The sequence below is a fragment of the Melanostigma gelatinosum genome, assembly GCF_949748355.1.
Source record: "Melanostigma gelatinosum genome assembly, chromosome: 6".
In the NCBI taxonomy this organism is placed as follows: Eukaryota; Metazoa; Chordata; class Actinopteri; order Perciformes; family Zoarcidae; genus Melanostigma; species Melanostigma gelatinosum.
In genome coordinates, this window is record NC_136639.1 from 4015667 (window position 1) to 4042321 (window position 26655).

Here is a 26655-nt window from a genome sequence, read left to right on the forward strand (position 1 = left end):
GTATTATTACGACTGTAGAAACTTCTATATGGATTCAGAGGCTCAATGAAGAGATAAAAGAGACACAATGGTCACCAAGAACAGTAGTTATATACTGTATTTAACACACAGTACACACATTCGGTACCCCTTGTACTATTTAAATTCCGTATTGAGCACCTTTTAATTGACAAATAAATAAGACATTATGAACTAGATAATGAAATAAATAATCACAAAAACAAAAGTTATGTGACCGTCAGCTCACAACAGCCGCTCACATAACATTTCATAACATTGTTTGGTAAAGTTTTGGTAATATTGTATATTTTATGTGTGCATTTCTTCATGATCATTTCTTTAACATGCGATATTGCATGCAGTGGACTTCCATAACAAACAGTGCTTTTGATGAATCTCCATCCACATGCCTCTGCCTCCTCTACTCTATGGACGTTAGCATCTTTGCCAGTTGGATGTGTGTTGCACATCCCATCTGCTCGTCAGGGGAGCACCTTTGGAATTCAGAGCATGTGTTGACATGACTGAACTGGAATACAGTGCATCCAAATGAGTAGCTGCAACAAGCAGGCTTCAGTGCCTCGATGTACCGTACAGACTGTTCAGAACAGTGGAGCACGAGGCATCACACAACCAACCCACTGTGCTGTGAGTGGCTGCAGTCAGTAACACATTGGTTGAATGGTTTCAAAGCTGTGTGTTAAATGTTTTTATGCAGCATTGCACTCAGTTTAACGACAGAGCATCCCTGAAGGCCAGCAGCCCACTTAGACATCGTGTTTTCTCCAGCGCTACTCGTGCTGTGACGGAATCTACAGACCAGAAAATAACAACTCACAGTGCAGGTAGAGCGTGACAGTTTTATAACGGGTCACTTTAGCCTCAGCTGCATCGCACTGACTGAACGTTGACACAATCTCCACTTCATGTCTGAGCGAGCTGAAGGTGTGGAACCACGTGTATTGTATTTTTCTTTGATCCAAAACACAATATTTTTTTTTTACATTTTCTGATATTGTTTTTGTTCACACTAGCCAATTAAAGGGATCTGTATTCTGTGAACGGAGTGTCGTGATCTCAGAGGTGGCAACGTTTTAATAACCGGTCATCTGACAGGGTTAGTGACTCTGCTGTAGCAGCTGCTATTTTGATCTCGTCAAACTTTACTGGCATTTGCAAACAACACCTGAGGTGTTGGCGACTAAAAAGGTGGGACTCATTAAAAGTAACGCGCTGGTTGGACGGGACGTCGGTGTCTTAACACAAGTTTAAGATAAAGAGATTTCAGCTGAGGTGAGTTTAAGGCTGCTCGCTGTGGGAATCCTCATATTTGATTGGTTTTAAAGCAGGCAGCAGCTGTTGGCTCATTCCTCCCAACTGATGGAACACATGTAACAAGAGGACACATTATTAAAATCCCCCTTGTCCTTGACCTTCCAGGTCTGCATTCATAAGAATACAAATTAAGGAAAAGTGTCAACTGTGAAGCCCGACTAAGCTTCGGGGTGTTACCCTCGGGAGATCGGTGGTGCTGTTAGCGCTTGATATTGGTATAAAGAGGCTTTCTGATTGGTCGGGGCTCTTTGTTCAGACAGCCCTGTAGCTTTACCTTGAAATGTAATCACACAGAATCTGGACAGATTTCACTAATGAGAGCTGTGCGATATCGTTGGGGTTCAGATACTGAGCCTCCCAAACATTGTATGAACATTATGCTGCAACCGAAATAAATCCTTACCACGAGATGGATATCCCCCCCCCCCATACGTTATCTGTCAATGAATGGATATCTTCCTTCCATAACATGTAGAACTGTCAATAACGTGCAAAACAATGCTAACAGAGAAACATCAAAAGAGCTGCTAAACTGGTGATATCATCTCACTGCATTCAATGACTGCATTTAGATGAACCACACAGTGCAGGTCAAAGGCTCTGCAAGGCAGCCGCGCATTCTCATTCGAATGCCGCCGTTTCCTCTGCGGGGGCCTTACCCTGCATCCCCGTTGGGCCGAAGCCTTGGCGAGTCAGGAAAATGGCGTGGTCGTGGTGCTCGGCGTGCTCGAGGTCGCCCTTCTGCTGCACGAACGCCCAGCGGCACACATTCTCCAGGCTCCGGGAAGGGTTCCCCCTCTCGATGAGGCTGATGGACTGACAGGATGGAGAGAGAGAGAGAGAGAGAGAGAGAATGAACATATTAGTATTCTGTCAGCAGAACATAAGATTGCATAGATTGTTCACCGTCTCAGGTGTGAGGAGCATCCTGTGCAGACTGAACATGGAGACTCTGGGTTTTTTCAGTGACCAGTTAACTGAAGTGTCCCCTGGTGTTTTCCCAGGGTGTCCCTCACCCTCTGTGTCTTCTGTCTGTTCGTAGTGTGCGCTCTCCCGGCTCATTCACCTCGCCTTGTCCAGACTGAACACCTGCCCTTCCGTCCACTCATCAAACCCCCCACGGTAAATCGAGCTTACTTGCGAATTCCGAGGATGCTTAGCGAGGACGAGAAAGTAGGTGGTGGGGGTTGATGCGTGTTAAAAAACAACACTCTCTCAGTCCTTTTGAAAATGCTCTTGTTGTCTGCCGTAGAGATTATCATAAATCGTTATTAATCAGCCGTTAAGTCGATGTCAGACCTGTTTATACTTTCATATAGCCTGCGGGTGAAATACACCCGGCTGGAGACTCAACGGCGGGAAATCAATCAGATTAACTTGTGTACTTTATAAGATGCCTACTTGGCAAATAAAGCAGTTGTTTGACAGTAACGTTAATGAGTAAGTCGAGCTAATATGTAAGAAAACGTGACGCTAGCACTAAATACTTGAACACAATATAAATATGTAGAGTTGGCACTAAGCACACAGTGTTGCCTTCGCTGTATTAGATTTTGATTTAAATACATTGAATGGCTACAACATATACCATTTCAGATTATTATTACTGTGAAGCCTTTATTGTGAATGTGACATGATTTGCAGTGGGAATCGTGCTCGGCTGGCTTGTACGGCGCTTTGACTCCAGCTTGAGTCGTTCTCTTATATTCACGTTACCAGACAAGAATTATGTATTTTTTTATTATTTTCAGCACTTTCTGTCGAGACCAAAATAAATGTTCCAGCAAACGGCTCCATCGTAATCTCAACATTCAATTCAATTCGCGTTCCTGTAGTTGCAGAGTCGACAGTCGAGTGTAATCTGTATGACATTGTGCTGCACCGTGTAGAATATCGTCGTGTTGAGAGACAGATCAACGTCTGTCGCCTTTCAAATAAGACACGATCGATGGGAGATGGCCTACAGTTGTGTCACAAGTTAATCTGAGGGATTTCCCACAGTTCACAGTCATCTCCACGCTGCGTTCCAGCCGAGTAATTCAGATTCAGAATGTCAGATTAATAACGAGACCGGACACAGAGCGATCAAAATGATTTCCTGGTTCGTGGACGATGGGTCCTGAGAGGCCGCTCGTTCAACACATCCGTCCCACGTACACGCAAACATCAGCAGTTAATCCGGAACACCTGCTCGCTGTCTGGCCGCGCTCCAATGTGCTCTGCCTCCGGTCTCCAGCTCTACTCTAACCTCTGACCTCTGGCACCACGAGAAACCAGACTCCCCCCCCCCTCCACCTTCATAGACCGTCCTCATCGCGTCACTTTCCTCTTGTCGGTGTCCTGCGTTTGGGTTGGCGAGACACCGTGAGGTTGAAATAACCACTTCGCACAAACACCAGCGTGACAACAAAACGCTGTGTGCCGGTATTTGTTATTACTGTGATGTTACACATGAAAGACAGCAGATTATGAATAGCAGGCGTGACACTTTGGGAGCATCGGAGCGTATAAAAAAGAACTTTGAGGCACGGAAACAGACAACTGTTTCCTCTGTAGATGAATTGGTTCTGTTTGTTTACAGATTAGTTACTGTGTTGTTCTACCTGTAGGGACACCTGTAGGTTCTTTCTGCCATTTTCCCTTTTCGTTTTCTAGTCACTGTCAAAGAAACGGTGTTATTATTGGCTTCTTGTGTCCAACTCTCTGCTTTCTATATTGCATCCTGCTGCTGCTTTGTAACCCATGTTTGGAGCTGTTGTGTTTTTATCGATACTGCATTTAAACGAAACAATTTCAAAGGCCACTTTCTGTCTTTTACTTTGATTTGAAGTGTGTTTACCGGCTCTATGGTGCAGCAGCCGTGTACCGACATGCAAAGTGAAGTGCAAAGGACCTCTGGCTGTGGGAAAATGTGATGGCAATTCCTTTTCCTTTTCATGCATGATGAAAAGAATAGCTGCAGCCCTGTACAAGTGTGGAGGAGCGTGTCTCTTAAGTGTCTCTGAGCTCCAGAACAGTCTCCTCCCACTCACCACTCACCTCTCACCGGAGGAGGCCGATTCTTCCCATCAACAGAAATGGAGTGTGGAACTCACCTTGGCGTAGCCCAGCATGATCATCCTCACCAGGACCACGTTGATGTGGACCCCCAGCGACTCGTCGTGGTAAATCTCGTTCACCTGAGAAGCAGAAAAAGATGAATCACTCAAGGTCTGCAGCTCACACTAATAGCATTTATTTTTTGGCATCATTGACAAGTAAAAAAAAAAAGGAGCTTTTGGGTTTTCAGATCCTGAAAAACAACTTAAATTCTTGGCTCTTCAGCACAACTGGGAATATGTGATGACTCAGCTGAGACAAACGGTCATGTGACAAAAGTTTTGTGAAACTTCGACTGCTAAACACAGAGCGGAGAGGAGAGGAGAGCAGAGGTTGTAAAAATGCAAATAGTTTCATATACATCGTACGTGGAGCCACAAATTTCATTTTTCAACATTGGAAACACTTGGAAAATGTATGTACAGATTTATTTTCTTCAATTTTCGTAAAATAAATGATCAAAGTAGTAGGATTATGATTCATGGCATTATGACTGTGTTGCACTGCACAAAAGATGTGCAGAGCATGTTTGAGTTCCCTCTACTTCCATCCATAAAAACGCAGGACTTTTATACTGCAGTAGAAAAAAGGAGGCCACAGAAAGTAACATGTGACGGGTGCAAAAAAACCGCCCCGAGTTCAAAGGGTTAATGAGAGTCTGTTCCAGGCAACCGCTGTCAGAGACGTGACCTTTGAACCGCAGCGAAAAATCAATGAAGCAACAGTCAAATGTCGATATTCGAATCATGCATGAAAGTATGCTGGTGATAAAAAAAGTCTAAGATTTAGACAGAGAATCAAAGCTCGAGTGTGTGCGTGTGTGTGTGCGCGATCGCCCGTCACCTCGTCTTTATCACTGTCGTATCACCGCGAACTGATCGACCGTACAGCGAGCACCAATCGCATCAGTGAACAAACCACCATCTCGTCCAGCTCTCCGGCACCGTTCATGAGGCCTCATCAGCAGCCGGCAGCCTTCGGACTGAAGCGACAGGCGGCCGGCGTCGTGGGATTCATCTTCTTTGGGCCAGTGATTTCTCGCTGAGTTTATCCGCCTCATTACACAATATGTCAGTGTTTTCCACACAGGGGGGGGGAGAGGAGCTGGACGCTAAATATGCAATCACGTGCTTACCGGTAATTGTCCTCAGATTACCGTTTTTGGCATCATCGACTTCTCGGGGTGACGCGTCGCTGGAGGAAGAGCGTCCAGCGGAATCCATCACTCACCGCTTTGGTCTGCATGAAGCAACAATCTGGCTGATTGTGACCAGCTGGGTGCTTTATTTTGAAAAGGAGACGGTGAACGCTGCTGATGCTGAACTGAGCGGCTCTGCTCCACCGGCTAAAATTACAGCAGATTTGAATCTTTCTAAATAACTCAATAAACATGGCCGGTTTCTACTATTTTGTTGTTGATGTATTTTTTTTCACTGCCTTTTGATCAAGTGGAGTTAGACTTTGATGATTTCAACCAATTAAACTCGCAGGAACACAGATTGTATCTGTTTCTTCTGATTCTGACAGCAGAAATTCTGATTCCCAGTTTGACAACTTCAAACTCCTCACCGCCTTTTAATATCTTGTCTGCTGACACGCTGAAGTGTTGGTGAGATGCAACATTTTGGGCATCACGTAACCTCTCATTGGAGCATTTCCTGGTGAGTGCGTGAGTGCGTCGTGGCTTCTGTCCGAGCCTTTCATGAGAAATGATATTGATCTTTGACGGCTTGAGAGGGAAAACTGATGCCAGGTCTTTACTCAAGTGAAAAATAGGTCCAACAAGAGACAACAGAGGGGAAAATAATGGAAAAAGGCATAAATCCTGAGAAAAAAGAAGCCTATAAAATCTAAATTTACACATCGGCATAGAGTGTTTGACCTCGTACCACTAATTTCCCATGATTTGCGAATATCAAAGAATATAATGAAGCATGCATTGAACTAAATTGGATTGCAGAGTACATCTTAAGGAGGAGATAGCAGGCCAACAGGATGTGATACACAGTCGTGGTACACAGCGTCTGAAAGCTGGGAACCTGAAGATTAATTTGAAGTGCAGCTCAGCACTGTCTGTCTAGTTTTACGAGTCATGAATCTGCAATAACCGTTGCGTTTTGGTTTGGAGCAAATTCAAATGTTGAGGGTTTAGAGTGTAAAAGGGCTTAGAACATTTGGTGGTCAAAGGGAAAGACTGTATGGAAAAAGTGGACATGATGATGTTTTGAAGCCTTGAGTTCAGCATTATGGCCGCCGCCATCTTTGCTTTTTGCAACCAATGAGCGGAAGTGACCATATTTGGACGCCAGAGGAGTGACTGCAACACGAGTATTAAAACTCGTGACAAAAACAAGTGTCTGTGACTTACGATATTCATGAGAGTGAGGAGGTAGTTCTGCACATGCTCCTTGCCGTGAAACCGAACCACCGAGTCGTCAACCCCCAGCAGGATTTCAATGTTGTAGTCGTCCAATCCGGCATCTCGGCGGCGGCGGACGGTCTCATTGACCTGCCCGGCAACAGAGTCCAGGGTCCCGGGTACGTCCAGCTCTGGTTCTGTACAGGGATCGAGACAGCGGACATGGAAGCGTTACAGCAAGACAAGAATTAAACAAACACATTTAATCATACTGCACAAATGGTATGCGGTGATCTAAACAACACACATTTCTGTGGACAACAGCTGCTATGGAGCTTTTACGTTGAAATGATTGGTGAGTAAATTCACACCTTTGGTCCACTGTTACATTGAAAATGACACAAATTCACAAGAATTCAGTACCGAAGAGCGATGAATGAGTTTCTTGTAGTTGCAGGAGTTCACAGTGTGTGGCAAAGGTGTTTTATATACATATATATATATATATATATATATATCGATTTATTTATTTGCAAACAATTCACTCTACCACTCGCCAAAATACCAGGTTTGTTTTCTGGTCCCAGCTTCTGAAATGAATGGATTCGTTGCATTTCTCTGATCATTTGTCACCGTAAACATTTTGGGACTGTTGGTTGAACATATTAACATATCTCAGGATGACACTTTGGGCTCTGGAAAACTGTGACGGACTTTTAGAACATTCTGAATGTATTTCTCATTCAGCCAGAGTGGCACAAAACCACTCGTGTGGAAATTAAAATGTCCATCATTCGCTTCTTTAGTGCGCATTCAGATCCATGCCCTTTAGTATTTGACAGTATGTATTCCATAAATGTGCAACGTACTGCACTGTACACACAAACACAGCTGATGTTCCTGACGTGTGGTTCACCGGTGGCTCTTAATGAAGCCTTGAGCTGCTTTGTCAGGGAAACGCGCTGAAAAACCCTCAAGACTCTGAGCTCATGAAGTCTCTGCACTGCCTGGAACAGCACAAAGAAAATACACAATATCTCACTATTTTTCGGCATTTTTACAATCTACAGATTATTTGTTGTGGTAATAAAACAGGAATGACTTCAAAGCACGTTTATGTCGCCACTCGATATGAAAATGAAGTGACTCATCAGATTTGACAATCTTCAGTTTCCTCTGCAAAAGCTTATCCGTCCCGCTTTGAAGGAGCACGTATATAACCTCCCCCACTAATTCCACTGAAGCTTTCCACTGAAGGCTGAGGTGTCGAACCTATCACTGCTGACAGGACATCCTTCACCTGGTGTCCTCGGTAATCCTTCTCCGAGAACCGAGTTGGAGCTTCAAGCCAACAGTAAGGCTGTCGTTTGGTAATTTTGGTCAATTTCAAACGCGTTTGATGCGATCTCAAAACGAAACGAGAAAAGTGCGCTCTCCCTCCGCCAGATGTTTCTCCCTCTCCCCTCCCAAACAACGAGGAGTTGAACCTCATTATATGGTCCTTCTCAACTTCCTTACAGTCAAAATTGCGATGAAGATATAAAAAAAAAACCAAGGACTTATTCATCTCTTATCGTGCCGAACTTCAGTGGACCGTAACATGTCGGGGCAGACGAGGTAGGTCTTGTTCGGACGTGCCTTTTGCTGCTGAAGCAGTGTTTGACTGCTCCTACCTGCCCTTTAAGAGGAGGGAGGAGCCAGCACTCAACGACAAATAAAAAACAATAAAATAGGTTTTGAATCGCTGTAACCACAAGAGGCCATTGAGCAAACAGTCATTAATGAGCACAGACAATATCAGACTGATGTGTGCAGTAGTATGCGAGATTAGCTGTGGACAGACACAGACACACACACACACACACACACACACAACCGAACGCATGATCTCCCCTCAGGCTTGAGCCTGCTGGAGATAATGAAAAGTATTTTTCAAATGTTTTCTGAGTCTCTATGATTACAAACTTCAGTCCAGCACAAGTTTACTACTTATTATAACAGTTTAACAAACTCTGAAACTCTTTATTGACGGAAACACTGCAATCTGAACATCATTAATATTTCCATCAGCAAAGCAAAATACGTCAATGTTTGCTTTTACTGTGCGCTAACAAAAACAACAATCGTACGTATACATGGTGTGAATACGGAATGTGTCAAACAATGAAATTGACTTTAAAATCTCATGAACAAAGAAGTCGACATTTACTGTATCAGCCATAATGCTTAACTGATGATGGTAGAGGCTTTGTGCTGCACAGCTTGGAGTAAACGGTGCAGAAGGTTTTTCAACAGTCAATAACTTTTTGCAGACTCTCTGGTTGTGTGTGATGAGAGCGCCGGGGAATTTCTTTTGCATTTAAGACGAGCCCATCTTTATTCAAACTGAAAATACACTGAATGTCCATGAACCTGTCGGCCTGTCGTCCCCATGAGAGACATTACAGGCCTTGAATGAAAATAAATGGGTTCGTGTCGGTTCACGGAGCCCACTTACAAACAACGGGCGGTAAACAAAGGGCACATGGAGTCACAAGAAGCTTGTGTGTTAAAGAGGCTTTGGTGAGCTCCCCTCCTGCCGTGTTTTGCCAGCGGGGTGAGCAAAAAACAAATTTGCTTCCAGTGGCGGCGGCTTCAGCCGAACGTGACGGACGCGTCAGCGCTCGGCATTAACCTTCTCTGGCGTTCAAGCCAGTTAAGATCATTCATCAGAGGAACACAAGCCACTTTCAAAAGCCACCCGAGCGTATGTGGCAGCGCTCTTGGGAGAATGTTAAGAGATCTCCAGGCGTCCTAGTGCAGTTGTTGTGCGCTCTCACCTGGTCAAATTAACAGAAAACTCTCTTGCAAACCACTCGGGGCATATTTAGTGTGAACTGTGACCCCATGTGAAGACAGGCGAGGCAGAAGCTGAATAAATAAATGATTAAAGCAACAAATATATATAATAATCCTATATTTCATCCACATCGGGGGAAGATACTTGGAAATACTTGGAAATCAAAATAAATGGAAATAAAAGCGCAGGCGATTTTTCTTCTTTTTTTTTCCAGGGATGCTTCGGGCCGCAGACAGGGCCGGTGATTGAGGGGAGCGGGAGCTAAAATAAATAAGGAGAAATGGCTGCCACCTCAGCTGTGGCCCAGGCTCCGACAGTGTTGGGATTGTGGAGTGCATTCCTCCTCTCCCGTCATGACACAGGCATTCTTGTGCAGCAGGCCACCCCAACCCCCCCCCCCCCCCCCCCCCGAGTAAACAGGCTTTCTAAGGTACCTACTTCAAACGCACAGGACTTCCCCTCAGCAGCGCTCCTTAAGACCGCTAGTGTGCTTCAGTCAGCGGCCAGCGCGCCCCCCCCCCCCCTTTCCCTCCATCCTCCACCTCGCCCCACAGCTCAGTCCCGTGGGAGAGCCCCACCATGCAGCCCAGGAGATGGGAGCGGCCCCCAGCCAGCGTCTGGCACCGAGCAGCAGAGGTGGCACCGAGGCCAGCCAGGGCGGCCGCAGGCTAAAAATGGCACAGAGGCAGGCGACTCGCCATCAGCCCCGAGTGGAAATCTACTGTGTCTGCTGTGACGCCTTCAATATCCACACTTGCACTCCCTAAACTTCATGAGGAGAAAGGACACAGATTGTATTGCCAGAATTAACCTGGGTGGGGAAAAAATAAAAAAAGGAGAATTTCCATTTGTTTGTTCAGATTCAAATGCTTTAACATGTAGGGCGGTTTTCTCTAATCTCTAATATCTCTAATTATGAATGCTTATACATCTGACAGCGAACAGATGTTGCTTTATGGGAAACTGCCCGACAAGTATCCAGTGTATTACAGCAACGAGAAGAAGCATTCAAATATGAGCTGTAATCCTTTTATCTGTTTCTGCTGTGATGCTGCTTCATTAGAGAAATGATGTCACTGAGAGTTCATGTTTCGCCGTTGAAGCTATAATACATTGTTTTAAATGACTGAGGATCTAAGTGAGACTTAAAGGTGCAATGTGTAGTACCTTCCAAAGAAATGCACCTGAATTTGAAGAGCGAGGCGAGTCGATTTCTCATTTCTGCCACTTTGAATTCAATCCAATGAACAAACTATCAAAACACTAGGGTACCTAGAGGCATCACAAAGAAGTACAGGCCAGAGCTTGCTGGTTTGCGGTAGATATCTGCAGCACAATACATCGACTTCCCTCACACTCGGCCACATCTTAGCCGGAGCAGCTTTCATTTCAAAAGGACACTTTGAACCGCAGTGTGAGCCTGATGAGCAGAAGGCGCTCCGGCAGGATCGGCTTCAAAGATCAGAAACAGCGAATTCATCAAACTGCTCTCGCAGCATCAAGCACACTGCGACATAAGCAGGTGCCAGCCAAATCGCTCCAATTTCACGCTGGCTTTCCTGGTGAGCGGATAACTGAAAATGGGCTCAGTGTCATCCAGCCGGCCGTGAAAATGGCAGGATCACGGGGGCCAGGAGAGCGTCAGAGCATCGGCCCCGACCCTTCAAAGGAAACCATCTCGAAGGAGTCCAGTGAATGAAAGAGGTCACAAAACAACCCATTAAAACATGTTGCGAGTGTGACCAGCTGAATCCTGGTTCCAACTGGTGCACCTGTATAGTTTGGGCGGGAAATAAAGTTTGATTTAGTTGCAATAAAGCATTAAAGCCCCCTTTGAAATAAGACAGTAGAAATATGTAACATATCATGCAACCTTAATCCCTGACTGGGCTTAAAATAAAATCTTAATATAAAGAAAAGGTATCTTCCATGGGGGCAGGTGACCTGAACTCTTACTTGCGTTAACCCTGTATTTGGCAGCTGGCAGGTGCCAATTTTATTCCTTGCCATTGACCAACAATGTCAATCTAAAACCAGTTCGTGGTGTAAATAACCTCCCACTGTGCCATCATACATGCCCAGTGAGACGGGGCTGGAAATCTTCGGTTTTATTTTTTTAATTATCCAACCGAAAAAAACCCCAGCCCAGAATTGACAACTCGTTTGCAATGAAAGCAGCAGTAGCTCCAAAGATGAGCCGATTCTAGCGAGAAAATTGCGAAGTCGGCAAATCCGACAGCCCCTCCCCTTCAGGCCTCCCTCCAAAGCCACTCCCCCAAAATGATCTTCATGAATCTAAACAGCAAACATGGCTGCCGTTGGTTCTCACAGCTGTGAAGCTACAGCAGCTTGTGGGCTGGCAGAATACACACAGGCTGACAGGATGGAAGGGAGACGGGAGTCCAATCTTTACAGTCCAGTAAAACGATTGGACGGCTTTGTTACAGTCCTGCGACATCAGAGCTGACAGGACGTAATCAGAATTTCAGCCAAAATGACAGCAAAGCGCGAAGCTGACAAATCAACAACAACAGGATGCGAGTGTGAATTGAACACAAGGTGTCAGATGTTGGACCTTCTCAGAACACCATGTTCATGGGTGGAAAAAACTAAACAAAAGCCATTATTGCCACAAATCTTTGCTGGTCGAAGTCTCATTTCGCACTGAATAACGTTTTGTTATTTGTTTGCTGTTGCTGCACAACGTCAAACAGCCTGGGGCTGGATATGGCTTTCAGACAAGTGCAGGTCTGTGAACGACGGCCTGAAATCAGGTGCACGAGGCCACTCAGTCCACCTTAACATTGAAAACTAAATCCCCATCATTTGGATCTTTATCATTCTACCAGAGTGGGTCCAGTACCGAGGTGTTCTGGAGCTGCAGCTGACTCAGTGCTGCCAATTTACTTCTTGTCATGTAAGGGAATCTTTGCCTTCCGAGGGCACATAAAACCTGGGATAATTAGACTGGATTTTATGGCTGAGGCGCTACTGCTTTGGCCCTTTTTCTTCCCTCCGCCCCTATAAAGTGGAAAATGAGCAGTGACAGCAGCACAACAGCAGCCTAATTACCAGCAGCGCGCCGCAACAGGAGAAGAGATGCTGGCCGAGGCAGTGCACGCGGTGGAGGGACGCCACGCAGGTTTGTGGTGCTGTGTTGAAGTGTGGTGGAGGGTTTTAAAACGCTGCGTTTGTGTCTACGTGCATTCTATGTGGCCCGCCCGAAGCTTCTGGAACAGTATTAACAGGCTCGCGGGGAGTTTTAGGCATATGATGTAAGCACACTGCTGCTCCCACTGGGCCTCGTGTTAAAGTAGTAGCTGCTAATGATTTCTGAGTCTCGGCTGCTCTGCCTCAGAAAACAAGTCTTCCAGTGCAAAAGTAAAAGATCATTTATCTGTTTGCATGCTGTGTTTTTTGCATCTTTAAATCCATTGTTAGACGGGCAGAAGACGCACTGAAAAGCAAGAGTGGAGCTTCACCCCGAGACAAAAACAGTTCAACGTTTGAAAAGCTGCAGCCTGCATCTCATGTGCCTTTTCTTTCTTCTAACAGTCTACGGAAGCTCTATGAAGGCGATTGTTTTAGAGCAGGGCTACACAGAACTTTATGATCCGTGCTGCAAACTATTTCACGGATGTCACAACACCATTGAACGGTCACCCGAACTGACAGACAAAGCTACCGCGAGGAATCGACGGCGCCGACGGTGCCATTTATCTTTGTTTTGACTTTGATACGTGTAGTCACCGAGACTTATTGCTAAATTACCGCAATGCCATCATCGTCATTGCAGTGTGCAGGTTTACCAGGACAGCTGACCTGTCAGGTGGTACAGAGCCCGGTCCTGATTCTATGCATGAGGCACACCCGACCTCACATGGGTCAGGGAAGAAAGAATGTTAGAGCTAGAGCGCGACGCAAATGGGACCTGATCAAAAATACATTTTCACTCCCTCAATAATTTCACTTTAACCACCTGCTGGACAAATTGGCTTTAAATCCCATATATTTGTCTGTTTTTTGCCGAAGCCATCTCCATGCGCGGCTCTATGATTCTGCTGGAACAAAGTCTTTGGATCAATGCCACTTTGGTAGGAGAAATGTCTCATTTTTACACGAACATATCCACAGGACTTAACGGTCGGCAGGCAAAACTGACAACAATAAAAAAAGTAATTTGACATCTAATACACAGTGGAGCGAATAGACCAAAGTGGTGCCTGAGCAGCCGCCACTGTGCCTCCTTCTAACGGATTCATTTTGCACACTGGAGAGCCGGAAAATAATGGAGCTGGTGACGCCGCACCCAAAAAACATTTCAGCTTTGATATTCCTTTAAAGGTTAGAGGACACGATTCTTGCTGCAAACGCTTTGCTGAAAACAGCAGCAGCTCAGTCAGTTAGCGGTGTATTTAGTGATACAGTGGTCTTCTTTTCTCAGAAAATTATCACAAAAAATCTAAAATGGGCAATGATGGCGGCGGGTCTGAGTTTGAAAAGGCTCTCAGGTTTGCGCTGCAGTAACGTCAGCACACCAAATCAATGTCTATCACATTCAGCCCACTGTGGATGTTGAAACCAGTTACCGACAAATAATAATGGCAGGATTTTTATTTGAGTTTTTAATCCTCCGAAAATCGTTCACGTCAATAAAGAAGGAGCCCGACTGCCAGAGCAGTGGAAGTGTCAAAGTCTATTTATTTGCAAATCAGAAAATCAAAGCCTGAACCACAATCCGTATGTATTAATGGAGCCATGAAGGCTTTCAGCAGTTCGTTTTTGATGTGAGTGACACTGAACTCTTGTTATTCATGTGAACTCCCTGATTCATTCGATTTGCCTTGAATCACATTCCAATTGTGTTAGTTCCTAATGTGTTCATCTTGATACCAACTAATCATTAATGGCATTTTTAAAAAGCAAAAAGGTTAAAATCCTTTACGGGTTTCAGCTTCTCATCTGTGAATATTTCCTGTTTATCGTGATCTACTGTGATAAATGATCGGGTCGGGACAAACAGTCGGATGAAACTAGACGTTTGGAGATGTCACCATGGACTCGTTTGTTTGTTTGTTTTGCTTTAACAAAATGAAAGTAAGATATTAAAGGATCAGTGTGACATTTGTCAGAAATGGAATATAATATGATGAAGTGTCTTTAGTGCATAATCACCTGAAAATAAGAATCGTTGAGTTTTCGTTCCCTGAGAAAGAACATTTATATCTACATGTGCAGCTGATGCTCTACACGGCTGTCATGTGTCACCTCACCGCTAGATGCCGACACATCCTTCACACTGCACCTTTAAGAAAGTGTCCTTTTATTGTTGTTACCGACACTCTAGGTGTGTGTCACGTTGGCCCGAGCTTTAGAATTGAGACCTGGACTTGACAGACTTAAGTCACAAAACTACGCCTTGAGACGTGATTGGACTCGACTCCCTACAGACTTGAGTTGACATTTAACATCAGAGTATCATGTTTTTGACTTTGTAAAGTCATCAAGAAAGCAACATATTTTAGTGTTGGTGTTAGTATGAGATAGAACCACAAAAAAAAGATGCAATTTGTTGTCATGAACGAGAATCATCCCTCCGTTATTAGCCCGGAACGTTAAAAGGACTTGATTTAAACAATTGAAAGGAATCAAGAAACCACTACGAATAAACAGCGTCGACAGAAATATGTCCAAAGGATGAGCCAGTTGAACGGTCAGGACTCAGAACATTTCATTGAGCTTGTGAAGACGAACCTGACTTGAACTTGCCCTCAAGGATTAGACTTGACTTTGACTTGCCTCAAAACACTTGAAAAATATATATATATTTTGCGGATCAGTAAGGAGAGAAAGGTCTTTGTTGAGACGGTCTGTGATTGTTTGTAACAGCAGCTGGTTTCTGTGTTGGAAACTATTCAACTGTTTCTCTTTGTTGATTTTTTTTTCTTCTTTTTTTCGGAGCAGTCTTTTCAACGTCAAGAGCACCTGAAGGTTCCCTGCATGTGATCGATTGAGAGTTTTGCGTTATATATTTGTGTTTGGAGGACAAACTCTGCCAGAATCAAAGCCTGTGCTCACAAACGGTCTCCGGCGACCTGGAATAGAGCCTGAGACGCTGCACACGGGACTTTGTTTCTGTCGTTTGTGGAGAGCAAAATCACAAAGTGTTGTTCTTCCATCCATGTTCATGTACGCACAAGATACAACGTGGGAAACTGTGAGATTTAGAAGAGTTTGATTTGCATATTGTTTTAACTTGTGGTGTGGAGTGTGTTTGTGTGCGAGTCGAGAGGCAGAGGCAGCGTCGAGGCAGACAACGGCGGGCCTTGTTGGGGTCGGTCGCTTACAACATGCTGCTAAACTTAGGCTTCATTCATGGTGGGGCGCGAACTGCCTTCTCGGAAGAAACGCTCACTGTATTTCCTTTCACAGAGTTCAATATGTTTTGGTGACCTGCATCCGCTTTTTTTTTTTTTTCTCTCTCTCCACTCTCTCAAAGAACAAACAACCCAATGTCATCGTCAAAAGATCGAGTGACAAGCTGTTTCCACTCTCTCCCGGCCCAACACAACTGATAAAGTGCAGGAATGTGGGACGCTCACACACTGGCAAATGGGTGGTTTTGGGTGATGTCAGATTGTGAATGGAGCCTATTTTTATCTTGGCCATGAATGTTTGTGGTCCCGTTTGTTTTCATTTTACATGACAGAATAACAGTTAATGGACGACTGCTTCCTGAGTTCTTTCTAGCCTTTTCTATTCTTGATTTCAAAAAGGCACAATCTTCATCAAAATGGTGACAAAAACATAATTTCTTCGGTAAAAGTAAAGACAAAATGACCAACTAGCTGGCGAAATACTTTGGAATGGCTCGGAGGACTTTGAGTCTGCAGGTTGTTCCAGATGATCACCAGCTGATTTCCCTGATGATTGTTTTTTGTCTCTTGCGCGGTTGATGCAAGTGAAGTGAAACAGAACGGTGCAGGAGCTTCCTCTGAAAAACACTCAGCGATGACGATTACAGGTTTAAAATTAAAATCAAGAGTTTGATTTCAGAAGTGTGATTTAAAAACAACAAATGATGGAACTGGTCATAGTGGCTTCCACGTAAATGATCGTGATGCTTTAAGATAGAAACAACTCCAACAACCATGGCTGTATAAAGAGAACTGGGTACAGCGTTGGAGGCGATGCACTGTTAGTTCCTCAACTGCTCAGTTGTGCAAGGAGCAAAAACACTTCCAACGTTTCTTCCAAAGAGAGAATTCAGATGAAGATAAAGGGATCCTCCGGAGACTTTCTGCATTATGGAGCCCCTCGATCCAGCCTCGTTCTTAGTCACATGACCGAAGGAAGAAAAATAACTCTGGGCTCCGCGATTAGACTTTTAGGACTTTATGATTTAAATGAGGGCTATTTCAAGTGTTCACACTGGGATGTGGATTTATCTCAGAAACATTTATTATTTGGGGGAAAAGTCTTGTTGGGCCCCATGGCATCACATGACCGACCCCAGAAATCCTAATTCCACCGTTTTCCGCCATTCCATTTTGCTTCAAAGCCCGGCTCTCTTCCTGGAGGCTTGACAACAACAGGGAAGCTCTGTGTGTGTGTGTATATATATTCATAACCTTTTTAAACCAAAACCTGGGCACCTAGTGTGGAAGACAGTTAGGTGGTAAAAGCACAACAAGTACGTGAGGATTGAGATTAAACAGCTCTTCAACAACAGTGCGAGTTCTGGGCTATTTCTTCGATGAGCGTGGTGACATCTCCAGACATGTGGGCAGTGTTATTGCAGCGCTCACATTCTTACACAATGAAAAGACATTTGAGTTCGGCGATGAAAAGTAAAAGTGTTGCAATACCGGGGAAAGTCCAGAACACAAATATCTCTCTGCGTCCCACAAACAGCTGCAATCCATCCTTTGGGTGTTGCTCTCTAAAGGACACATAGTAGTGGACGTAGTATCACAACAAGCAACACGGATTCGAGGTATTTTGGCTGCAGCTAGCAGGCGGACTGGACGGAGAGAAGAAAGAGTCGCTCATGAGCAGCTCCCATGCTGCCATGTGACTTTTGGAATTCGACTGGATGATTCACAGCGAGTCAGGAGAGAACACAACACAAGCGGTTCTTGATTCAAAAATACTGGTCAGTGCTTCCAAGGATCTTTTCCACCCTGCTTCCAGATCCTTGGCTCGGGCCGGGGTCGGTAATTATCACCAGGTTTCAGATGGAAAGAACTCATCATCAGGCGCATTCAGGGTTCCGTACTTCTGGAGACGCGAGGCAATGTGGATAATATCTTCCCAATGTGGCGCTACGTCATGCAAATAGGGAAGAAGTGTCAGGTGGAGCACGAGATGGCTTCAGTGAGGAGTTATTGACTCTGCTGGTGGAACTGAAGAGGGAGGCCACGTCTGTGTTCAGCATGTGCTTTTATCTTTGGATCTACGGAGCATTAACTTTGAGTGTTGAAAATGTGCTTCTGCGCACACACACACACACACACACACACACACACACTCCCGAGGGGGGCGTTCACACTCACCTCTGACTAAAATGACTTCTGTTTGCAACACATTAGAGCAGTGGCTAAACTCTGTTTGATTGTGGGCCACATACACATAAATATAGAAGGAAGTCGTGGACCAAACAAAAGTAAAAGTGTAGTTTTTACACTGCAACATTACAACATTACATTATTGCAACAACGTTATAACGTTACAACATTGTAACGTTACAACATTGTAACGTTACAACATTGTAACGTTACAACATTGTAACGTTACAACATTGTAACGTTACAACATTGTAATGTTACAACATTGTAATGTTACAACATTGTAACGTTACAACATTGTAACGTTACAACATTGTAACGTTACAATGTTGTAACGTTACAACATTGTAACGTTACAACATTGTCACGTTATAACATTGTAACGTTACAACATTATAGCATTGTTTTCAACGAGAGTGAAGCGCCTCCAGATTTTATAGGAGCGCCACAAAAATCTGGAAATTAAAATCAGAGCAGACAAGATGCCCGACATAATTAACTTTTTTTCTCATTGCGGTGACTTTCGCTGGATACACTGGTTTTACCAACCGTAGTTACCATAAACATACACAAACCAGTTTATTTTCCTTCATGTAGATGTATAAATAACTGTTAGGTAACGTACACTTCATGGTTTGTGTTAAGCTAACGTTAGCAGTCAATAGTAAGCGTATTCACTTATCGTTGTTTTGTTTATTACTCGTTATTTGTGCTTTATGTGAAAAACCTTTATGCTGCCGTGTCTTTTTTTCATTTTTTTAGAAGGGAAAGATAACAAAGGTTGTTGGAGGTTTTGTGGGTTTATTGGCTTCAGGATTGTTCAGCAATGACTTTGATGTTACCAGAAAGTCTTTGATTTTGTTATCTATAATAAATCATACATTAATATAAGCATGGCATTACTGAGGATACTGAAACCAACTCATGACCAGCTGGAGGTGACATGCCTCGCTCAAAGGCAACTTAGAAAGAGAAACAGTGTTCATCCCTCCAGCAGGATAAAACGTCTGACTCCCGTGAGTTCACTGACGCACTCGTCTTTAATCCATCTTTTATCTTCATGACTCCGTATCACAGAGCACCGTCAGTGACACAATGTTCCATTGACGCAGACCTTTGGAAGCTTTTCTGGAGCTTTCTTCTTTCTCCTGGAAATCAAAGGAAGCCTGAGCCTCGAAGAGGAGGAATGCCTGCTCTGAGCCTCTCACAGCAGAGCACAGCATCTGCGTTTGAAGTGAGGAGGAGAGGGAAGGAAAAGAGAGAGAAAGCACCGCCGCAGCTTGCAAAAGACCTTTTCATCCGAGGCGAGGTTTGCTGAGCTCCCACATGCTCGCGTTTTAAACGGCGCCCTACCTTACATCGCACACACGGACAGCAAATGTCATTCATTTCCCTCTGCTCAGACTACCCACAATTCAAGAGGAACCAGACTACAATACATGAAGTAATTACTTGACCCAACCGCAAAATCGGTCACTGGAATGTGCTCTGCAACACATTTGCTAACCATGCCTGTGGACTGTGCCACGATACGTCGGTCTAATAGGGGAAAATAGGGAGGTTCAATATTTAATCAGTGCTTAGATTTGCCTCGGCTTCTGCTGCACTGGAGAGCTGTCTGCTGTAGTCGTGATTCGATTAATAATCACAGCGGTAAGAGGCTCATCAGCCATGAAGACGTCTGACTCCAGTCTGTCTTTTATTGGCATTTACACTCGCTGATCTTCATTTGACTCGCTCTCCTCTCCTGCATTATCACATTTTTCTGGAGGGAAATTCGAGCAGGATTAGGAGATTCAAACTATTCTCTGTTGTTGTTGTTTCTGTCCATCCCTAAAACGTTTTCCATTCCTCCACACTCTTTACGCTTCACGTGTCTATGTGACAACTGCAAATCACCGCTTTCCTTTTAACGTATCGTTCTCTTCGTCACTGTCTCCCTCCGTCTATCTCAATTAATTAGTTGACTGTATCGCCAATAATTTAAAAAAAATGATTAGCTTGGGTTTTTACTAAAATTGCAGATTGATTGATTGATTGATTGATTGATTGATTGATTGATATTATTGGTTGTTTCAAGCTCACTTAAACTCACATCATAAATCGTTTTACAGTAAGAAAAGATTATTGGATTTTGAATTGAAAATAGGAAGAAATATATATTTGTTTTGTAAATTTCATTGCAAAAATTGTTAAATAGGTGGATGTGATCTCAAATGCATTTTTCATTTCATCTTAACGTTGACGTTTTAAATAAATAGCATTTTTCGTATTATTATACATACTATATTGCTGCAATTAAGATAATGTAATGTAAAATAATGTAAGCCCAAGTAGGAGAGACTTCTGAGCCATAATAAACAGACAAAAATATGCAAACATTATGTAATTTCCTTGGTCGTGTCACATACACTGTCTTACTATATAATGATGTCTTTAAAAAACAAAAAGCATGAGTTCATTAGGATTGTCAATGTCTGTAGATACATGACAACAGGGTGAGGTCTCCTCCCCCGGCTGGATGAGCACCAACAACGAAGCCGTCTCTCTCTTCAAGCAACCGGAGGAATTGATCGAATCTAAACGTGCTATTTTCCAAACACATTGAGGTTTGGGGAAATTACCAGAGCTTCCCAGGAGCAACAAGGACTTGCGGCATAAACCTGAAAACCTGGACCCCCGGAGACGTCTTCTGCCCCTCCACAATAACAGAAAGAGGCGGGGCGACGCTGACCAGGCACACATGTCAACTTATCACCAACCCAATCACACCCGTGTTCCCTTTGTGATTCCGGACACGTTTTCTCCTCGCTTGTACGTGAGAAACTCGTTTTCTCACAGCGAGCATTTCATTTCTAAAGTTTGAGCGTTTCTCCGAGCTGTCAGGAGGATTCACACGGAGGGGGAGAAGGATTCCTGTTATCTCGGAACACAAAAGACTGCGATGTGGGTTCCTTTTGCAATTGATCTACAAACACTAATTTCCTTTGGTTGAGCAAACGAGTTCACCACAAGGTCCTAGTAGCTGTTCTGGAGCTTCTGATCGTATCACACGATCTTCATGAGAACATGAGCCTGGATATCTGCGGCTTTTATCTGCGTGGTGTGAGTTTGCCAAAAGGAAATGTCGAAAAACACGTGTGTACCCAATGTTCTTTACAGACCCAGATCCTCCAGCAGAGACCGGTCCACCGTGGACAGACCCAGATCCTCCAGCAGAGACCGGTCCACCGTGGACAGACCCAGATCCTCCAGCAGAGACCGGTCCACCGTGGACAGACCCAGATCCTCCAGCATAGAAACCGGTCCACCGTGGACAGACCCTCCAGCATAGAGACCGGTCCACCGTGGACAGACCCAGATCCTCCAGCAGAGACCGGTCCACCGTGGACAGACCCAGATCCTCCAGCAGAGACCGGTCCACTGTGGACAGACCCAGATCCTCCAGCAGAGACCAGTCCACCGTGGACAGACCCAGATCCTCCAGCAGAGACCGGTCCACCATGGACAGATCCTCCAGCATAGAGACCGGTCCACCGTGGACAGACCTAGATCCTCCAGCATAGAAACCGGTCCACCGTGGACAGACCCAGATCCTCCAGCATAGAGACCGGTCCACCGTGGACAGACCCAGATCTGGCTTTGCTGCCGCCTTCGACCTGCAGTCGGAGCTCCGTCTCCTCCTCCGGCCAGGACCAGAGCTTCGCCAACGCCGCACCGCCGGGAGACGCCAAGCTAAACCTTAAACTAGCTCGACATATAAAACTTAAACGTATCCTATGACCACCAGAGATGAAGTAACATGTTCATACATCTATAGCTTTGACTTCATCACTCGACCATGAGAGATGAATCACTTGCATCGACCGTCTGTCTGAGTCTCACTCCACCAGACCATGAAATATGCAGGTTGTGCAACGAACTGGCAACCACTTGTTGTGAAGTGTGAAGTGCACACACGTGTGAATACACGGGTTTGATATTCTCAGTACTTCAACATGGTTCTCGACACACTCATCTATCCATTCATATATAGATTCACTGTATTGAAAAACCTGTTGGCACACGGGCAAAAAACTCAAAGACCAACTTCAAACCTTGAACTTTATTACTTAATGTTTTCATTGTGTGTAGGTTCCACTGCATGCAGACTCACTTCTACAAGGTAATATATAACTAAGCACCATTTAATGGAATTGGATTGCTTGACAACGTTTTTAAAAAATACCAGAAGAGGAAGCAAAAAGAAAAAAAGAGTCGCTACTGATTAGGTTTCATGAGTTCTTTTCAGATAAAACTCTCTTCCATGAATCAAGCCGTTGATCCAGCGGAGCTCTGTAAAGAAACAATGAGCCGGATGATTATAAGCACCTTTCGTTGTGTAATCCTCTCGCTCTGGTTTGCTTTCTCTGGCAGCCCGCGTCACAGAAATTAGTTTGATAGAAAAACAGAAAATGCTCACGGGCTGTTTTACTTGCAGGGCTGTCGGCAGAATCCCGTTTCTACCAACCCAATTGTTAAAACTGAGAAATTAAGCAAAGACGTTGAGTATTATTTACTCAGAATCCTGATCCACGAGCGGCGGGATCATCTTTTGTTATAGGCGAGGCTGCAACAGGCAGAATTCCCACAGTCGGAGGCGACCTTAACAAAAGCTGAGAATACAACCGCATCATCAGCAAAAAGCAACAGTCAACACAAATCAAAAGCATCGCAAAAAGAGTACAGTATGTGGCTGAAAGTAAGTTCCACAGCGGTGTGAACCCTGACTGCCCCGGAGCACAGAGCCAGGTCACAACCAATTGTTTTTCCCACTTGACTGGTCTGAGCCCAGACCTCAAGCCCATTCCCACATCTGTGGGATGAACTGGAACACCGGCTGACCCTTGCATCACAGAAACGCATTGAAGGGCTTTTGTTGCATCAAGTACAAAGATGAACTGGTGAAAGTTGACCCAGGAAGGCGAAGTTGTTGAGGTTTCTGTGAGTTTCTGTGAGATACGTGACATACTTCCGAAGCGCAAGGATTCATTCTTGACCGTGGAAACACATATCTGTGATGAAATATTCTCGAGTTAGGGTTGATTTGCTCGCCTACGTGACGTCTTTTGCAGCAGCTGTCGTGATAACTACATCGGCGAAATGTCAAGGGCCTCTGGACGAGAGAGAGAGAAAGAAAAAGCACCGGGAGCAGATATCATCAGCCATCTGTGAGCATCAGACCATCGACTGGGGCGGCATTAAAGGTCATCAACCAGGATTCCATTGGTGCATCTCTAATTTGATCACAAACTTAGTTTAAAGTGTCGATATTCTTCTAGCCATCTGTCTATGCTCAAGCATTGTTAGTTGAAGAGCTCCTGGGAGGCCGATTGCCAGCCTCTGAGGTCCCTCAGCATCGTTGTTTTCACACCCAGCTGCTCTTAATCAGACTCTCAGGCCAGAAATAAAAGGTGCTGAAACAAACACAGCGCCTGAACCACGCGGTACCGCTGAGATCAGTCTCCCTCTTTGCTCCCGTGAAGCCCCTTTAAAGTGGATGTTCGTTCTAACTGCCTGCAGCAAAAACAATGTGTAACTTCAAAGAAACTATTCGATATCACCAGCATTGAATGCAGCAACATCACAGCCTGGCTCGTCTGGCTCGTGATCAATGTGAAAGATAAAGTCTGTACAAATGTGTTTTTAAGTCAAGCATTCAATTTTTTAAAGTGAAGCAGAGCAGCTCCTCAAAAGGTAGGATGTGCCTTGCTCAGAGGCATCACAGCTGTGCTTGTTATAGAAAGGATCCGCAGGGAGAGTGGAACCTCGTTACTTTATCAGATCGTGTCAAGACATGACATTTGATCAACACCAAACTATCACAAGAGAGCAGCGAGCACGATCGGTGTTAACCCTTTATTAGAGAGAGAGAGAGAGAGAGAGAGAGAGAGAGAGAGAGCGAGAGCGAGAGAGAGAGCGTTTAGCCTAAGCTACTGTACGATATTCTCCTTTTAGCAAAATGCTCTTGAGTGAATTCAAGGTCATTCAGGTACGCAGTGTACATGTCTCGAGCTTTTATTGTGAAAGGTAAGAACGGAAGGAGTGGATCTGGTCTGCGCAGCCTTTCTCAAGGTTGAAAGGAGTAATGAAGTTTGCCGTCTTGATTGAAATTAAGGATCCTCCGTGTTGTTGTACCCTAAAGTGTACATGGTGAATATATCCGTTCCACACAACGTGATTGGTTGCTGCCTTTATTCCTTTATTCACGGTGCGAAAGCTAAGAAAAATCAACCTCTTCGTCAGCTGCACATGTATTGTTTTTCTATTTACCTTTTCACCTTCTGATCTTTCCTTTTATAAAAACGTGCAAATCAAACAAACACCTCCTTTCACTCTCACACATCAGCAACCAGGTGACTGCAGCAGAACATACCTGCGCCTACCACACAGCAGCTTTACACACCAGCACACCAGCTGTCGAGTGGAATCGATTCTTCAGGGGAAATGTAGCAGCAGCAGAACATAAATCGTCAGAAAGTGGAACCTGATGTTCCCCTGGCAGCGTGTTGCGTTGTAGGCCTCAACAGAGTAAACACTCTTCAGCGGTACATGAATCACTGTGCGCCTCATTGCTTTTACCCCCCCCCCTGCAGTTCTGTGGCGCTTCATGACGGAGACATGAGAGAAGAAGAACAGATTTCTGCATTTCCACCGCAGTTTAGGATTCCTGAGCTCTCCTGCAGGCCGCTGTTGACCAAGGAGCTCGCCTTCCCAGTGACACGGTCACGAACGGCCGACAGAGCATTTCAACCACTTTTAGTTTAATACTTTTTCCATTTATTTTTACAATCAACACATGATGAGGGCACTTGCAAATGACAAGGTAATACAAAATGTAAACGATACTTTGATGTTCAATTTTCACCTCTTTACTTAAGATTTCCTTAAACTTATTCTTTTTACAAAATGCACCAAAACACTGGCAACGACGAAGATCTTGAAGTAGATAATAATGACAATAAGTATGAAACTAAATTTAATTCATGTCCTCTAAAACTAAAAATAAATCTGATTTTGAATTGATATGAAATATCAATTTCAACATATATAAAAAACTCATCTCGTCACCATATATATACACTTAATGTGTCTGACATGAGACCTTTACATATGAATATATTTCCATTTTGACGGCTCCTTATGGATAAAACACTTGCTCCGAAACACAAAGTGATGCAGCAAGACGTGTTAAATTGGCACAGATGTCCTTCACACTCCACATGTTTCCTTCCGCAGCTGCATTCGTTTGGTATAAATATACGACAAGATGATTTATTTAGAGCAAGCAGTGAAAGCTATTACAATTCACAATAATAACAGCAGCAGCAGCAGTTTGTGAGACCAAACTATTCAAATATAACCTTTTAACTGGGTCCTGTTAGCAAACGGAACTGGGTCAGTTTTCAAGTGTGGAAGGACATTCTCTTGAATCAATCCTATTGGCTGACGGAGGACGTGAGATGTGACTGAATGGTCATGAATGGTCTCGGCGACACCGAAACAATGTTCCACCACGCGCATTCTGATGCAGGACCGACGCAAACAAGGTCCAATCATTGTACATTCAACAAACAGGCGTCACGGCTTAGCTGCATTCTCAAAGGAGGATCTTAGGGACCAGGAAAAAAAGGACAAGTGCAGCTCAAGCTCAAAGCCAACAGCTCATCTTTGATCCCCGTTTGTACTCTGATGCAACAATGATCTGTTGATGAGTTAATGAGTCATAAATTCAGTTTTGCTGCAGTGCAGTGTTGACCAAATCACTACATTATCCAGTCCAACGATCAGTATTCCATGTTCTGTAAGGACGTAACTAATCAAAACCTGGGTTTAGTCAACGCTTTGGAACAAGCAGGACTCGTTATTTGTCCAGATTTATTTTCCGGACGTCTGGTCACCAAAGTCTACGCTCAGAAGCAGATGAAGTCATTGCAATAGGAGCAGTTCATGTTTTTCCATAACAAATTACAGATTTCTACCAGTTAATAAGTTGTTATTTCTGTCATATGTTTTGTGGCAATTTTTCACACGGTATTTCTCATGAATGGAAAAAAATTTCTGTCTCTGGCTCAGGGAGATGATGTCCCAATTCCTCATCTCATATACAAAGCCATCAACACCAAAGCAGTATTGTGGGCAGTATTTCATACAGCAGATCTGGGACCAGACTAATATCACCTTGCCATTCCGAAATATAGGAAATATTACCCCAAAAAAACACACATATATATATACACATTCCTGACCTGCAGCTGTTTGTTTTGTTCATGGTTGTGAAGGCATATCGTCAAATTAAGTATTGATTATTCATACAAATAATAATTGACTGACTGTAGAATCCTGACTACAGACCTCACTTCATCTGCAAATTGAAAGCAGAAGATACAGCATATAAGCTGGTAGTGTCATCATAG

The 26655-nt window shown here is 44.2% G+C and overlaps 1 protein-coding gene across 1 annotated transcript in view; it reads right to left on the reverse strand.

The window, feature by feature from the left end:
- adamts3 (ADAM metallopeptidase with thrombospondin type 1 motif, 3) overlaps positions 1 to 26655 on the reverse strand; it is a 77922-nt gene that overhangs the window by 30256 nt on the left and 21011 nt on the right. Inside the window, exons 5-7 of the mRNA XM_079270512.1 lie at positions 6803 to 6990; positions 4431 to 4514; positions 1995 to 2151 (exon numbers count right to left, since the gene is read on the reverse strand). Coding sequence (XP_079126638.1) covers positions 1995 to 2151; positions 4431 to 4514; positions 6803 to 6990 — 429 coding nt within the window. The remainder of the gene's footprint in view (positions 1 to 1994; positions 2152 to 4430; positions 4515 to 6802; positions 6991 to 26655) is intronic.